The following is a 17,348-nucleotide window of genomic DNA, read 5'->3' as shown; positions in this document are numbered from 1 at the left end:
GACGCAGTGCGCGTGCTCCATTGGCCCCGTCAGACCCCGCCCACCACGAGCAAGACTGCTCTCGTGAGACCAGCAGTCCGCTGTCGCCATCTTGCTTCTCGCCGCGGGGCTGGAGCTGTCCCCGCAGTAGGTGAGTGAAGGTGAAGGTGGAGGGGAGAAGGGAGAGGGCTGTTAATCAGAGGGCCTCATTCGCCCCGGGCGCGGGGTGCTTCTTGGCGGGTTAGCCCCGGTCTCAGGCTGGCCTGGCCCCGAACGGGCGCTGCCCCGGTGGGGAGTGGATAGGGGATCCTTAGCTGCAGGCCGCTGTGCGCGTCGAGCCCCGCCTGGATCTAGTGGGTGCCTAGCGGCCCGGGCGGGCCCTGGTGCCGTGCCGTGTCCTGTCGCGCGTCGGCCTGGATCCCTGTAGAGGCTGTAGCTGGCGCAGGCCTGAGGGTGAGCAGCCGGTTCTGCTGTGGGGACGGGAAGCTCCGCCCTGCGTTGCCGGGAGGGGGACTAGGGCCTACGGCAGCAAAGTCCCCGTAAAGTTCCACAGCTCCGCTGCTAAATCCGAGCAGAGAGCGGAACATCAGCATGCGGTTGCACCATGGGAATGGGGTATGGCAGGGTGGATGTTTCTGGCAGTAATGGTGCTTTGTGCCGTGTTAAAGTACTTGCCAGACTTACTAGTTGATATTGTGTGATGAGGGACCCAGGAGTTAGGCAGAGTTAGGACTAATAAACAGGTTAATGAAGAGTGTGCGTGTCAAATCTAAACGTGGCTTAGCCTTTCCTCTTTGTTACATCTGTGTATTTGTGCTTTCTACATGCTAGTTGGTCTAATAGAGGGTACTATTTTTCTCTACAAACCAGAGTTCCCATAGTTAAAATACAGGACTAGGTAATTATTTACTAATAAGTTTATGGAGGGACCGTAGCTCAAAACTTAATCCTGAGGGAAGGCCAGATCTGGATCTAGAAGATAGACTTGGAAATGCGCCTTTCTTTGGCAGCACAGCTATTTGAAGAAAGAAGGAATGAAGTGAATCCTTTGTTTAATAGTATCTGGGACTGGGTTTTTCATAAATAATTTGTAGAGGACAAGCTTTAATCTCTGTGATATCAATGTATGGATAACTGAGTGAACTCTTTAGCTAAATAAAAGATTTCCGTTTCCCTTTTCTGGTCTTAAGTTTCCAGTATGCATTTCCACCATTGTAGTGCCTACATGGTGACATGGTTGTGAGTATCAGGTTCTGCACTTCATAACAGTCAGTTTAAAGGCAGTGGAGTGTGTGCAGGGTTTTAAATTTTTCTCGTTAAATTTTTAATGTTTGTCCCTAAGGTAATTAATATTTTATGGTTTTGTTTCTATTTTGAGGCATAATGTTTTTAACAACGGTCTTATTCCGAAAGAGAATTCCTGGAAAGCAATGGATTGGGAAGTACAGGCGACCAAGAGTGGTTACCCTTGCAATGAAGCAAGCAATGATCCGAAGGTTGGAAATTGAAGCAGAGAATGAATACTGGCTGAGTCGACCTTACCTGACGCGGGAACAGGAGTACAAACATAACACAGAAGAGAGACGTGCAAGATGGGAGGCTTTCAAAAGCCGGGTGAGAGCCAAGTTGCCTGAGCACAGATATATCAGCGATGACTTAAACCACTTAAATGTGACAAGAAAGTGGACAACTTGAATAATACAGCGTATTTGTGTTTGGCATGTATTACGTGCTACCATGGCATCTGCTGCTGTACCTATTATGGTAGTTTTGTAATTCGGCGTAATACAGGTGGATGGCAAATGAGCCTCTGCTGCCATGTACAAGATCTTACATTAAAATGAGGCCTGTGGAACAGTGTATGTTTTCTTATTGTCTCTTCAGAGAAGACAGATCTTCCCATGGCACTCTGCCATCTGCCTGCCTTCTGTTCTTCAGGGACTTTGCATAAACCAGCGTGAGTTACCGGGTGCAGTGAACTAGATTTATAGCTTCATTAATTTCCTTTTGAAGGCTTGGAGAATGTACCTGCCCTGTTGAAAGGGATTATCTGCTGGTACTGACCAGGTGGCTCTTACTGGTTGCTCCCCTTTCTGAAGGGGTACTTCTGTATACACCAATACATGTACGAGGCAGCTGATAGTTACATAGTGCTGGCTTCATCGAGCATGCAAGGACCAAGATGAGCTAGAATTACAGAGATGTGTATGAGGCTAGAACTTCTGGAATACTGTAAAACATCTAGTTTTAAATTTTCTGGAAAGAATTGTTGAATTTAAATGCCAGTGTCATTGTCATGTCAGTGTCAACTTGGGTGTTAACTGCTCTTTTAAGAGATTATTTATGATCTAAAAGGAACATAGCTGATTCTTGTTTGAGTGGCAATCTGATTTCTAAGTCATGTTTAGTGTCCTGAAGGACATAGTAAGCCACAAGCCAGAGGTTTCTTAGTTCCCCTCTCAAGACCAAGTGACCTGAAGGAGTCAGGAGTGTGTAATCTTAGGTTTGTTACAGCTGGAGTGTAAAAACCGGCATGGTTACAAAATGCTTCCCACCAGGCAGGTTTTCTCACTGATCCAACACACACGTGCTACAGCTAAGCCATTTTCAGATTCTTTCACACACTTTTATTAAGTTGATGTTGCATTCACTGATGAATTCAAGTGTCAAGTCCATTCATGTTTTATCACATTGGAAAAGAGGCCTAAAATGGTACAACTCTTTATTTCAACACAAACTATACTTCAGAAAAGTATGAACAGGTCTGAACACTGATGTACAAAATCCTGAATGCACTTTTAGTGGCTATGAATGGCTTAAGATGACATTTATGGGAAAGTATACATACGGGGAAATTGCACAATACAATTAAAAAATAAAGGAACTTCCAGGCAAAGCAGTATGATTTTGTATTTAATTAATTTATAAAAGCCCCTTGTAAAAAGTTACTTCAAGTAATAAACTATAAATGGCAACATGTTTTCTCTGTGCATAGGACTAGTCCTATCTGTTAACATATAAAAAATAAAATGTGCTGTTATTACATAGATCTTTTACACTTCACCTCAGATTTCAATACAGCTCATGACAAGTTTAGGCAGCACAATTAAAAACAAGCACATGGAAGTAGAACAGTTGGGACATTGTGAGTAGTGCAAACGTTGAAGACCCTTGTTGGCAAATACAACCATAACTGCAGAGATAACCCAGTAACATTTCACCTGTCCAGGTTAAAGAGGGGGCAGGTGTCACAGCAGGGATGCTGCCTCCTTCCATGGTAATTTGATGACTGTAAACTGATCAGAAAAGAACGTGCTAAGCATGTGAGTTGTCAGCTAAGCAACATAAAGAGAAGGAAAATCTGCATGTTGCCGTTAATGTTTTGGTGCCAACAAAGGTGATTCCAGCACGTAATTCCCCAACACATCTGCCTGACTGCTGAGCACATGCTCTCTTGTTTCCTAGGACAGGGTATGGGAAACACCTAAACCAAAGAAAACAATCCTGTAAACATTGTCAGACTTAACTACCTCATGGAAACAAGATTCAAGTAATTGCTGCAGAAAACAAACAGCCAAACACTGGTTTGAATCTGCATTAAAAATAACTACAACTTGCAGCATTGTTACATTTCATGAGTAATGGAATTAAGAAAAATGCATGTAAAAAGCTGGCTATATATACAAAATAAATTGATAGAAATGACTGCTAAGCATGTTCACTATTAAATCACTTCATATGCAGCTGCCCTCTTTGGTGCCACTTAGGGCTAAAAGAGCCTGATGATGGTGCACACCTAGCTATTTGGTAGGTACTGTGAAAGACTTGATCTGCACTGAGTGAAAGTAGCTGCTGCTCAGCGCCTCTGGAAATGCACACTTGGATCCTGCAGCTGTATACAGTTTCAGACAGTGGCCTCAGAGAACCTAATGAAGCTCAAAGTTATTTTTAGTTTTTTTATGAAATATGATCAGTCAGTGCTTCAGATCCAGGTGGGTCTGGTTAATCAGCATCAGAATCTGTGACTTGGTAAATCTGCCAGACACTAATGCTGCTGTAAATGCTGGTTTTTAACTCTTCTTGGGGCTCTGGTAAGCTAGAAGTGGACCATACTTCAGATCAATAAAGAACTTCTTTGAGTGCATACTGAGGAGTAGTGAACGTAACCAAAACCTCCAAACACTGGAAGATTAGTTACAGTAATAGAAGAGCCACAAGAGGTCAAATGAGGGAAGGAACAGTACCTGAAAAGTGCAGCCATTTAGCACCCTGGAGAACAGGGCTGGTTTCTAAGAACAGTGTACCAAAAGCAGTTTGGAACCTGCAAATTCCACACTCAAGAGACAGCTTTAACAAAGTTAATCTCTATTCAAAAAACTAAAAATAGAAGTTCCCAAACTCTCTAAAATAACCCTCTGAATATTTAAAGTGGAAGTTTTTAATCAAAGGCTTGTGACATATATAACCAGTGGGTGACACTGCAGTGTTGGGTGATGCTGCAGGAAGCCTGTTATGACAAACACCACTTATTCCTGCCCTGTCCTTGTCAAGTGCCTTTGGTAGAAGCAGCAATGATGTGTGGTGTGCACTCTGAATAGATAATCCTAGGGAAAAAAACCAGTTTTAAGTATTTTCTATTAATGGATCTTCTGCCTCATCTTCACAGGTACAGGTTTATCATCACAAGACATTTCAGAAACCCAGAGGACAATTCACACTGAAATCTTGCCCTGCCTCAGACTTCTTTTTTTTTTTTTTTTTTAAACACTGGGAGTTCAGTAACATTCTGCATGTATGACTCGTGTGTGTATGTGGATTTTTTTTAAAGAAAAAAGCAGTAAGAATTACTAAAGCATAGTTTCTAATTGCAGCCAATGTCAACTATCCTGCATTAACTACTATCTATAGCTTGGAATAGTACTTTGATGGATCTAAAAGCTTAAGGGCAGTTACTTTTAGTGGCAATCTAGGTATTTTCAAGAATGCTGATACACAGTATGCTAAAGCACAAACCCAGATTGTACAACATGTCCCAGCACCCTGAACAGCTGGTTTCTCAGGATCCATCTTCCTCCTGCTCTTCTTGCTGCATTCACTGCAAGTTTTCAGTGGATGGGGCAAAGGGTCCATTTCCTGGAGTACCCCCGGCAGTCTCCAGCCACTGCTAGCAGCAGTACTAAAGTTTGCTTGAGCTCAACTGCCAAAGAGCTGCTTGCCCTCCCCAACTCGGTCAGCAGGTGGTGAGCAATTATATTGTGCGAACAGAGGGCTTTATTCCTCTCTCCATCCTTTTCATTACAATTATTATTATGCTTTATTTTAGTTATTAAATTGTTCTTAAACCATTCTTATCTCAATCCAGGGGTTTTACCTTTTTCTGATTCTCCCTAGCCCACCAGGGACAAGGGAAGCAAACGTGGCTGTGTGGTACCCAGTTGCTGTTTGGAGTTAAACAGTGACAGCATGTGTATTATCTCAGCTGTAACACACTAATGTAGTAAAAGCCATATGATACCCTGGGTCCTCCATTAAACTTCCACTAGTGTTTAGGGCTGCAAATTTTGGTATTCAGAACAAGCCACTTAAACGTGCAGCCTTCTGTCTCTATCATCTCCTTGAAGAAATTTTGCTAGTGCATTACTGCTGGCAAGCTTATGTTCAGATGAGCATTTCTCACTTGACACTTGAGAAGAAAAAGCCAAACCTTCCAGATTAATGTGTAGCAAATGTTTTTGTAAGTTTTAAAGTTAGCAAATACAAAATTCCTTGTACAAAGTTTGAAGAAACATTCTGCAACTTTTATAAAACATGCAAGTTTGGACCATAACTTCTATCTCAAGAACAACCAGCAGTGACCAAATCATGTTCATCAGTTCTCAAAGTGTTCTTGTTCTAGAAGATTAATATCCAAGAAAAATTTATTATTTCCAAAGAAAAACACCAGAACTTATTTTAAACCTTACAGTACTGGACACCTCGTTATCTCCATCATAAACATATTACTGGGCTACTACCTTTAGTTTGTATCAAAAGGGCTCACATCTGTTTATTATCAGCATCAGCTGAACATCAGAAAAGTTAAACTCAGGGAAGTAGTACTTGTCATTTTTTCCAGGTGCAAAATTCCAACACCACCCAAAGAGGAGATAGCAGTCTTTTATAGAGTAGCAAGGGGAAAACCACCCATGTTGTTGCTGTTGGTCTTGAGCTTAGGATGGACTTTATTCTGCACACAGGAAACATTTTGCCTTTTGGGAACAGGTACATCACTGCATGAAGCACTCAATCTTTAGCAATTTCAGCATCACAAACTGGACTTTAAAGTGGCAGACTAAAGGATACAGGTTTTCAGTGTGTTAATACAGATGTATGAGCCAACACTAATTTTCTCATAAGTACTTGATGTTTGTTTAAATGGTACTTTAGAACCAATAAAAACTTGTGCCTTTATTAAAAAAGATAAAACAAATGCATAACACAGTATTTATAAATTGTCAAGGATCCCACAGAAAAAGCAGTACTCTTCCAGTTCCATTTTCTAACAACACACAATGCAATGAAGTTTTCCTCAGGGGTACTTTACCATTTTGTTACTGCCTTATACAGAATGCTGCAAACATCATCAGAAAATGTAAGAACTCTTAATTCCTTTTTGGACTGGCTTTTCTTTCTATGCTGATAGACAAGTGTTGGAAAATAATCATGTTTTTTCAACAAAAAACCAAGTTTGCTTCTTTAAGCTCTGTTCTTGATATGGTTAAATAAATCAAGTTAAAATGAGGAGAGGTGTCAATCCTATAGCAAGAAAGCAACACCAAGTAAAAGGCTTTTACATTGTTGGCATTGCCTTGCTCCAAAGCATAGCCAGCAGAAGGAATCCTCAGTCCCAAAAGACTTGCACAGCTATAATCATGGGGTAGACTGGTTAACAGAAGGGGAGAAGAAAGACTTCATCCAGTCCCTTCCTCATCCTCTGGTGTTTGAACTACAAATAGTCTCACTTCAGACTCACTGTCCATGCTCTACATTGATTTTTTTCTTTCTTTTTCCCTTTTTTTGTATTTTTTTTTTTCTCCTTCCTGTCTTATTTGTTTTTGTCCCCTGGAGACCTGCTATGGACATGACTTCTGTGGTGCCTAAGGTAAGAAGTTTGCCCGTGGGGGGGGTAGGAGTCTCTGCAATCAACCCCACCACTGCAACATAACAGAAATGCATAGTTCCCACTCTGGACCTTGTGCATCCAAGCAGGGCACTTCAGGATTTGGCCCTTTGGTAGCAGTATATAATTCAGTGTTGCATAAATGCACATTAAGAATCTTAAGGCATCTGTCTTAACTTCCCTGCTCTGCAATAGTGCTTACAAGAATCCACTGTACTGTGCAGAAGCTTCAATTTCTTGTCTCTTCCCAAAATGTTTGTGTTCCGCATTTTACTGATCAACTTCTTCCAAACAAAATTAGGTAATATTCAAGCACAAGATGCGTTGCAGAAACCTAGTGAAACAAAAAAGGTAATTAATTAAATTGTACCATTAGTTTTGAAAAACAGATCAGTGTGTTACAAAAATGCAGGTAGGTAACTTGATTTACAGACTGCTCATGCAAGACTGCAGTGAAGGTAATGTCAGCTTGAAACTGCTTTCTGGGAGGTGTGGAATTTTTTGCTTTGTTTTAGTCTTGTTTTAAACTTATATTTTAGAAGATTATCTGCACTGAGAACCTCAATCCATCACCACTGACCTGTGGCTGAAGTCTCTTGGATCTCTGATTGACAAGAACTGTGCATTCATTTTGAATCAAACTGACAGATATGGGGACACAAACGCCACTTGCTTCACCGAGGCTGGGGGACTGGCCTTCCTTTGCCAATCACATTCTTTTTTCTAGAATAATCTGGGAATTTTATTCTTCAGCCGTGACTTACTGCTTCTGCAGTGTGTTAAAAATTGAAAAATACAACTATTGTTCTGTTCCAGAGTATACAGAAGTGCACAGAACAGATGTTGGATCTCACTGCTATTGCACAGTTGCTTACAATTGCAAGGGGACACGAATTAACTATCTTGGCCTACAGAAACTGTGATCAAATCCAACTGAATTCAAAACAGCTGGATCGCTGTGCTACTGAGTTAATTGTTGTGTGAGATAACATCAAAATGCTTTTGCTTTGGGTGAAATTATGCACATTTATTTATACAACTTTTAAAACTATAGCATTTTGGGCGAGAGCGACACAAAAAGTACTCAATCTTCCTTTATCAAACTTGGTCTGAGTTTAGGAAGAGAGGGAAGATAGGAAGGAAATTAATCCCAAACTATTACCACTTAATTGTCTAGCTTAAGCCAGTCACATTCCCTCTCTATGTCAGTGGAAAGAAAGACTAAGATTTTCCTCTAATTCTCTACCAAAGGCTGTTGGGGATGAACAGCTCTCAAAGATACCTATCCCTTTCTATGGAGAGTATAAAGCCTTAGTAACCTGTTTAAGATTAGATTAACTTTTATATAGCTACAGGCTGAATGGAGTCCCTTACTTGGGACATGCATTTGCACATTTATATCGCATTAAGAAAAGTTGTGAAGGGAAAACTCATCACTGGTGAGTTCTCATGGTTGAGTAGGTTTTTCAGAAGTACCACCAACTAATCTAATTTTGGCTTTGTATGAGTTTACACTGAGAGGGCTGACCAAGCATCACACCATCCTCCACAAAGACCTTTTAGACAGATTTTTTTCTTGAAAACAAACCAAAACTGCTCCCAAAACAGTGATTCTAAGTCAGAAGGCTTATTAAAAAAAAAAAAAAAAAGCATGATCATAAAATTACTGAGTTCACAAAGGTCAAATACTGTGTTTTCTGTCCAAAGACAATGGCAGTTCTTTGTAAGTTCTGTCTCTCATCTGGAAAGGAGGGAAGGCAGGGGTGTGTGTGAATGACTCAGTCCTCAGCATTGACAGTTGCTAGTTGTCCAAGTAAGATGTTTCTCCTCCAGAAAGGAAAATTTAAAGGGAGCTTATAAACTCACCTCAGTATGAACTCAATATTTAGTCACTGGAAATACACCACAGATGTTTTCATATATGCAGCAGCACTCACTGTATTTCCTAAATGCCAAGTGCCCACAGAGCTCTTACATAAAAGATCACTGTCAATTCCAAGTATGACGAAGCAGTCCCTACACAGACACATATTTATTTACCTATTGACCCACCTTCCTTGTGCGCACACGGCTTCTTAAAAGTGTAAGAGCAGAGCGTATCCCACCAATACATGATTAAAACCAGACAGTTCAGGAACTGTTCCTTTAGAACAGTGCTTCCCCAAGACACAGCTTCATCTTGAAACTGGCTATTTGTCAGATTAGATTCTTCTCAATGGTCAGGTAATAAATCCAGCACTATCCACTTCAATCTAAATTACAGTACTAGTATGACTCATCTCAGATCTAGCCAGGCATGTTTCCTGCACTACAGCATTACTCCCATTCTTGTCTTCTGAACAGCCATTCTGAGTTTTATTTAGACCTTCCTATTACTCATCCAACTCAGAGGACTCCTGTGCACTCAATGACTCGTAACTTTTGACTTCAAGACGTCTATTTTAGTTTACTCATACATATACAGAAATGGCAAGCAATTATGTTGGTCTTACCTGTTTCTCACTGAGATGGTTGGTTAGTAATAAACTGAGATCAGCTTTCCAATGAAACTATAATATGCTTTTTTGCACCTAAAATGTGAGAGAATCTCAATTATGTGTTTTTGCAGATTTGCACAACAAATAGCAAAGACTTCAAACCAGAAAGCACATTTATCATGTTGTGCCTGTTTTAGAAAAGTATTTTCCTCCCCTTAATCCAATGGAAAAGATCCAGTATTAGAACACAAAGTGCAAAAGCAGGCATTACCTATCCATTACCTTAACGTAATGACTCATTTTGGAGCAGACCATGGGACACAAGTTACCCTTAACTTCTAAACATGCTGATGTGATTCTATGGAACATATTTTCTTCTACTTGATTTCAACCAATTCCTAGGGACTTTTTAGGCCTAAAAAAAAATTGAAAGACCCACCACAAGCAAAACCATAGAATCATCAGAAGTGTTACAGCACAGGCTACCTGATTTAACATTTTCCTCTTCAGGGCCACTTTCCGCCCACTGACTGTCACTGGTTAGCAATCGATTTTGTGATTCACTGAGTGGTCGAGTAGGAAAGGACTGATTTGGTCCAGAGCTGAGAAGTAAGCAAAGTCAACAGGAATTCTATAATGGCAGGAGCTACTTATTTCAGACATTTCTAGTTACTCAGAGCAAGGCAAACAAAACCCTACACTGACAACTAAAAATGGCCCCCTGCTCCCAATCCTAATTATTCTATACGCTTTCTCCAGTCATCAGTTTAAACCCTTACCTGACATAGGGCACTCACAGTTCTAATGGAAAAAAACACAGACTGATAGACAAGAAACAGCATGCGAACAACAATGCTACTGCCACATAGTTGAAAAGAAAACCTAACCAATACTATCTCAAAGAACAACCTAATGCCATTTTATCCCACCAGCAAATGCTAGCGCCTTATGCTGAGCATCTTCCTAATGCAAAAGGACACTGCTGTTTCCACAAAGGTCCTGCTCTTGTGTAAATTCCACAGGTTATGTTGCATGGGAAGTGAATTCTTCACAGTATTGCCTCTGAACCCCTTAATGCTTGATAAATCAGGTGATGGCTGCTCACAACATCAGCTACTAACTCACAAAACTTACACAGAAGGCTTCTAAAATGGCAAATGTAAACACCCCCAAGTAATGAGCTAAAACCCCTCCAGTGTTAAAAGCCAGCAAATAGCCACAATGATCAACCCCTCTTGCAAACCAACATCCATTGTTTAAGCATGCTAGAGGAGGTGAAATACAAATACCACCTTGCCTCTCATTCAAAAAAATATCTTCTGCATTTTTTTTTTCCTGGACCATTTTGCAGCCTCCCCTAGGACTTTTTTTGACTGCTAATAAGAGCCAGTAAGCTCTCTTACTTTCTGTATTACTGTTTCCTACTGTTTCCTCGGTCAAAACCAAGAAAACACTTTCTGCATCAAGCAATACCACTTTTTAGTCTTGATCCAGCCTGTCCTTCTCTGAAGACTTATAAACTCACTCTGAAGATGACAAGAAGTATGAAACATTAAAAAATAAGTTCAAAACAAATTCTTCTGTAAGTATGGAGCAGTACAAAATCAGTATCTTAAATATTATAGTTACCTTTTGACAGGTTCATTTTGGCTTGAGACAGCAAGTTGCTCTGGATCCATAACCACCAAACGAGTTGGGAAATTACACCCATCACCCAAACTAAACCAGAAACAAAGATTCAAATTACTGTTTGTAGTTGACTTTAATGTACTGAACAAGTACCCATGCAATAAGCAAACGCTATAGGCTTGAATCAGTTACTTGAGTGAAGCACTGAACCCTGGACTTGACCAAGGCAGTTCTAACCACTAAGCTGGATGATCAGCTGATTAAATCTTGGAGCTCAAATGATTCCCACTCTACCATGCACTACGGACTGCTTAGCACAACACTAGCCTATCTATTTCAAAAACACTGTTTCTGTAGACTCTAGTCCTTGTCTTCCCATAAACCACCATGCACATGTAGTAAGACTTACATAGTCATGTAGTACTTACAACCACAGAAGCTGTAGCATAAATAATATTTTGGTGGCCATGCTTTTCCCTCCGCCCATCATTCTGAGGTTAGCTAAGCCTTCTTTTAAAGCAAGTTTAATCAGGATAAAACATGGTGGCAAAACAGCCTGATCCATCTACAATATAGCTGAGCCAACTTTAGATCTTTTATTACCTCTGCTGCTTACAACCAGACCTCAGCTTCACAAACAGGTTACCAACCTTTTAAACTGATATACAGTCCCCAAAAGCAATGTTGAAACGCTGCTCCTACTTAGTTCTGCTGACTTTCAGGAGTGGTGGGAGTGGGCAGCAGGTCAGCCTTGTTTCAAGCTTCTGAGGCTTGTCTGCAACTCCCTAACACTGGCTCAGCTGAAGTTTTAAACCAGTTTTACACCAGTTTTTTTTCTTTTTCCTTTTTTTCCACTGCTGCTTATTTACGTGCACTTTTTCAGGCAGCTCTGATACTGAAAGTGTCAGCTACAGCAAAAGGAAAGCTGTCAAATGTTCTTAGGGGTAAGAGCAGGTGTTTTTAAACTGATGTTGTTCCAGCTGAACAACATCAAGCAGTTGAAGTTCAAGCATTTGGATCTCTACTGAGTTGCTCATTTCTGCTCTACAATTAGACACTAATACTATAGCCAAAAGGTGTATAAATTTTGAAATACACTTCTCAAACCTTTCCAAATTTCTGTTCTACGAGACCCTTGTCATTGACTGAAAACCCCACACAATTTGCCCAGTTTTCTCCTGCATATTTTCTCTACACCAATATTCATCATGCAAGATTTACAAGTTGGCATTTCAACTGTCCCATATTCTTTTAGGAGAAGGGGAAGCAGGGTGAAAGTCATGGAATCAATTTATTCCCAATTAATTCCCATTCAGACTGAATACCTGGTAAAGATAGGGATTAGCCAATACTTCTTTTCATCTCCGAAAACCTCCCTCAGATTTTTGCTCCATCCAAGAGAAAAGCCATTTTTATCAGGGCCATTTCGAAATGTAGGTGCACGGAATGTTTCTGTAAAAGAAAAACATGCAGTATATCTAAAGTGATAAGGAGTCAGGGAAGATAAACAGACTCAAACTTCTCTATTGTGAAAACAGTGTTGGGCAAGCTGAGACAATCTTAATGTGTATTATGGGGGATGGGGGAAAGTAATCTCGAGTAATCAGAAAGCATGACAAAAATAATCGCAGGGTTACTGACAAAAACAGAAATGAAAGGTAAGAAAGTCATATAAGCAGAACAGTCATCTTTCTCTCTTTACTTTAACCTAAGGTCTAAGTCAGAGTTAAGTACCATTAGCATGTCAAAGTGCCAAAGATACCACATCCCTTATCCATCAATGGCTAGTACTCTCTTTGGCCTGTGAAACCTTCTTTGAGCAGAAGGCTTCCTCTTCCAAAAGCAATTTACCATAAATACCACTGGACCTGAACCCATACAGGACAGTATTTTGCCACTTCTGCCAAGGCCTAAAGTTGAATTAAGAGCATCCTGTGGTATCAGGGAAAGATGATACCTATTACATTAGAAACACAGACACACCACGTGCTGTAGTAAGCCACCACCAGTTTTCTAGCCAATCCAGTTACACCCCTGGTAAGCACTGAGAGGACTCATTGCTCTCTCCATACCAACAGCTCTTCTTTTTACAATCATGATCCAGACAGTAAATGAAAGTACTGGGTTACCAACTGTGACCCGTGACTTTTTGGCAATGAACATGCTAAAATTTTGTTCACAGCTAAAAAGGAGACTGAGTATTCCCTAGACGTAGATATGTTAAAAGAAAAAGGACTCAAACAGCCTTCCTGTGAAGCAATCAAAACACTTCATCAAAAAATTCTAGCAAGCTGAAAATTATTTCATCTTTTAACCAATCCACTTATTTTTTGAAATTAGAAATTTAACTTCCATTGAAAGGTGTAAGATTTTGATTTAACTCAGTTGTGGAAATACCCACTGGTCCCTATCCCCCCACCCCCCAAAAGAAACACTTAAAAATTGATTTAGCAAGAACTTCACATATTTCAACTCATGCACGTAACTTGCTTATGCTGGTCAATGCCATTTAAAACATGCAGGCATAGAAAATACGTGAATCTTTCATTATTTAAGAAGTGTGCATCAGTGTTCCCATTTTTATTGCACTGCTTTTACAAGCCACTTCCTAATAGGGTCCATTTTCTCTCACAGGGTTAGAATACTCTTTTGGATCTAGTTTAAAACGTAGCATGCTAATATACAGTAGAGCCTTTACCCTGGCTGGGGCCACCCAGCTACTCAAAGTATTAAAACAAGAGGGTAACTGACAAGTAGCAATTGGGTAATGTAGTTAACACTACATAAACACACACACACAAAAATGCACAGTGCCTCAGAGATCTCAAAAGTACAAACAGAAGAAATTAACATTCATCATGAATCTGAATGCTTGGCTCCAGCAGAGGACCCCTATGCATGCTTAATTTCCCTGTACGTTTCACCTTTAAATTACTTTCACTAAATATGCTTTTTACTGCACAATACTTAACAAAACTGTTTACATGTGATGGCATATTGTTGTAGGCCTCACATCCCCACTGACTTGTTGGTTTTCTGGACAACGAACAGTTCCACATTCAAATTAACTGACCTATAGTTGATCTGTTTTTGCCAACTAGCCAGCAGTGGTAGCTGAAGAGCGACAGTATGCTGATGAAGAACATGGCTGCCACAAAGAAAAGGAAAAGGACGTGGAATTTTGCATGGGTATCTGGCAATTCATTCTGGGAAGAAAGAGAGAAAGAGATTAATACATTAACACTTCTTAGCAACTAATGCAGCATTGTCATTAAACATTTTTCTGCCACACCCATTCTGGTATAGGTCTTTCACCTCACTTTTTAAAAAGGAAAAAAAGCACAAGCCCAGCTTTCATTTCACGTCATGCCAGGCTGGTATACAACAGCCTTGAAAGCTGATGGGTACCCTTCAACCTGAGTTTAATAGCATGAGTGCCTATGCTCATGTCTTAATTTTTAAATGCATAGTAAGGAGCAAGGGAAAAAAAAAAAAAAAAGATTCCTATACTAAAAAAAAAAGTGAACTGTCCACCCACAGCCAAAGAGACACAGAAAAAACATGTCCAAAATCACTTTATTTGAAGGGAAGAAAATACAAAAAAAATGTCCAAACCCTTTCCAGGCAAGGGACCTGCTTCTGAACTGCTGCAAGGAACGTAAAAGGGGAAGGGCTGTCATACTGTGTTTCCACGACTGAACAACTAGAGACAAGACCTGGGACAGATCTTCAATTTTTTATGATCTCTGAGATTTCGGCAATAATCAGCATGTGCCTACCAAAACCAATCTGCCATGTCTGACTAGGCAGAAGTGAATCACCAGAAGATATATGTGAAAAACAATTTCAGCACAACCACCACATAAAAAAAATAAAACCTCCCACCCATATCAGATAGTCAATTCCACCCCCTAGCCTAGGTATTTTTAGGCTTGCACTTTCAAGAGGCCAGTGGGATTTGTAACAGTACTATTCGCTTCTATATCCTCAAAATCACAGAACTTTTAAGTAGCTGACCTTTAACAGCACTATGAAAGCAGAGAGGCTACTTTTATTCAGCTGTTTAGTTAGCATTATTGCCATCACTTTTTCCATTAGCTCATTCAGTATACCCACTTATCTAAGGCTGATCTTTTTCTTTTAGACTAAAACACATTTCAATTAAGATCAAGTGCACATGGGCATTATCTTTATCCCCGTACACTGCCTACATTCACAGGAAACACATTACAAGTCTCCTTCCTTCTGTGATGGTGTAAATAACTACCATGGACGACTGCATTAGAAAAATTACAGCAGGAACAGTATTTAAATAATTACAGCAATACTGAATTTTACCTTTGGACAATTCTCTGCAGCTTTCCTGTGGCAAAGCTTTGCGCAAACAAAGACAATTATTAAACACTAGTATTATGTTAAGACAAAGTGTCTGAAAACAGCACAGGCTTTGTTAAGAACAAAATGGTTGGTGCTCTCGGATGTGCCAATTTCTAACACCCAACAGCAGTCTGAACCCCTGTTCTCCTAGAGAATGGAGGAGAGAGCACGTAACAGCACACTATTAACTTCCAAAGCATGAAATCTGCTACTGAAATATAGAAGTACTGCTATTCTGGATCATTTCCAAGTGGTTCCTCATCTTGAACAGCCTGACTACACCAGGTGCATACTTTGAATCACAAATAATGCTTATGTGAATATTCTGTATGACGAAACCATTCAGAAAGGTCTGAAAAGTGCAGAATACTCCAGAGGTATAAAGAATTGTTTATAAATTACAAAATCTTTCTGACTTCAGAACACATCTATTTCCATTAGATGTAGTTTCAGTCAAAACCATTAAAAAAAAAAAAAAAATTGTCATTCTTTCCACAAAGAAAGAACCTATGAGTACATCAATACAGTTTTTCTTCTTTCCAATATCCTTCAGTACTGGAATATGTTTGTGGGATGTATCTTCAGTTTAACATCTGAAATTGAACCAGTACGTAAGAAAATAAAGAAACAGGAAAGCTTAATTTAAATTAGCTTTTAAATTCCAAGCTTTATACCTAAAGAGTGGTATTAGTCATCTTAGCTAAGATGCTACAGCTTAATGACTCTGTTGTAGGCAAGACATATGGCTTTTAAGTTACACTAATCTGCACAGAAAGCCTAGGGAAGAGCCAAGGGATTTACTGTGGAGTCAGGCAGATACACACAGCATTTATAAAACGCTGGCTACCATCAGATCATGCTACAGTAAGCAAACGATAACACAGTCTATCTCTTTGAACTGCCAGCTAAATTCAGTTTCCTTATTTACTGCCCTTTTATTTATGCAGTTTTGCTTTGACAGTTTGTGCAACAGTCCCTCTTCCCCTTGCTGTAGGGATGTGTTGTGTTTCGTGATCCATTGAAAGCAAAGCTATCAAAACACATATTCAAATTGCCACTTATTCCTAAGCTTCATGTTAAAGCTATAATAACTCCTCCTACCTCAGAGCACCCTGCATTATTCCCCAGTTTCCTAATTCATTTTTGTAACTTCTATTTCTGTGACTCTTTTGGACTTGCATTTTTAAACAAAATGGTTCTCAATAAAGAATTCTCAGGCCAATTATCAGTACCAGCTTAGCCTTTGTGTTTTCTGTGGGCCACAAAATACAAGTTTATTTCGGTTGCATCTTCCTAAAACAGTGGCTTTATAACCTGAGAGGGATTGTTTTGGATTACCCATTATTAATCTGCATGATCTCCAGGGAGCATTTATGTCTTCTGACTACCCAGTTTCAGCCACTGGTTGTAAGTTCTTGAATGACAGCTGCAGAACTGAAGCATCTTTCAAAAAAAGCCAATACCTTCCTGGAGAGAAGCATGCAGGCTTTGAGTGTATATAACAGGCTTATTCACAGTTGTGTTCTAGCAGCGATAGCATGTTAAAAGAGAGTGAAACTTCAAACATTTGTTACTTAAAAACATTATGCTCAGCAGTACAGAAGCAGAGTCTTGCAGGTGAGAGAGTTGTGGAGCTTAGCAAAGGAAGCAATTTGCACAATAAAATGTAGGCTACTTAGCACACATAATAAACCGAAGCCAGTCGCTATTCTAAAGAGTCCCCTTAC

At 40.0% G+C, this 17,348-nt stretch overlaps 2 protein-coding genes across 4 annotated transcripts in view; one reads left to right on the top strand and one right to left on the bottom strand.

Moving 5' to 3' along the window:
- Nucleotide 1: 1 nt before the first annotated feature.
- MRPL57 (mitochondrial ribosomal protein L57) lies at nucleotides 2–9,684 on the top strand. Of its 3 annotated transcripts, XM_080612820.1 has the most exons (4): nucleotides 2–130; nucleotides 1,358–1,593; nucleotides 7,087–7,120; nucleotides 7,678–9,684. In XM_080612820.1, the coding sequence occupies exons 2-3, from the start codon at nucleotides 1,363–1,365 to the stop codon at nucleotides 7,117–7,119; spliced, it is 264 nt and encodes an 87-aa protein (XP_080468946.1). In that variant the 5' UTR covers nucleotides 2–130; nucleotides 1,358–1,362; the 3' UTR covers nucleotide 7,120; nucleotides 7,678–9,684. The 3 variants fall into 3 exon arrangements, with proteins under 3 accessions (XP_080468946.1, XP_080468944.1, XP_080468945.1); XM_080612818.1 differs by lacking the exons at nucleotides 7,087–7,120; nucleotides 7,678–9,684 and adding an exon at nucleotides 4,646–7,078; XM_080612819.1 differs by lacking the exons at nucleotides 7,087–7,120; nucleotides 7,678–9,684 and having other exon boundaries at nucleotides 1,358–1,839.
- ZDHHC20 (zDHHC palmitoyltransferase 20) overlaps nucleotides 7,126–17,348 on the bottom strand; it is a 44,688-nt gene continuing 34,465 nt past the window's right edge. Inside the window, exons 8-12 of the mRNA XM_080612821.1 lie at nucleotides 14,318–14,450; nucleotides 12,570–12,696; nucleotides 11,245–11,334; nucleotides 10,102–10,217; nucleotides 7,126–7,472 (exon numbers count right to left, since the gene is read on the bottom strand). Of these exons, the coding sequence (XP_080468947.1) occupies nucleotides 7,447–7,472; nucleotides 10,102–10,217; nucleotides 11,245–11,334; nucleotides 12,570–12,696; nucleotides 14,318–14,450 (492 nt within the window). The 3' untranslated portion in view covers nucleotides 7,126–7,446. The remainder of the gene's footprint in view (nucleotides 7,473–10,101; nucleotides 10,218–11,244; nucleotides 11,335–12,569; nucleotides 12,697–14,317; nucleotides 14,451–17,348) is intronic.

The sequence above is a fragment of the Psittacula echo genome, assembly GCF_963264785.1.
Source record: "Psittacula echo genome assembly, chromosome: 3".
Taxonomy (NCBI): domain Eukaryota; kingdom Metazoa; phylum Chordata; class Aves; order Psittaciformes; family Psittacidae; genus Psittacula; species Psittacula echo.
The sequence above is the reverse complement of the archived record's forward strand: the minus strand, read 5'-3'. Positions and strand labels throughout refer to the sequence as shown.

Excerpts from the sequence above, each read along its gene's own strand:
- MRPL57 (XM_080612818.1), top strand. The coding sequence starts at position 1,363 with ATGTTTTTAACAACGGTCTTATTCCGAAAGAGAATTCCTGGAAAGCAA. Across the intron at positions 1,594-4,645 it reads GGGAGGCTTTCAAAAGCCGG|GTACAGGTTTATCATCACAA; the intron begins GTGAGAGCCAAG and ends TCATCTTCACAG.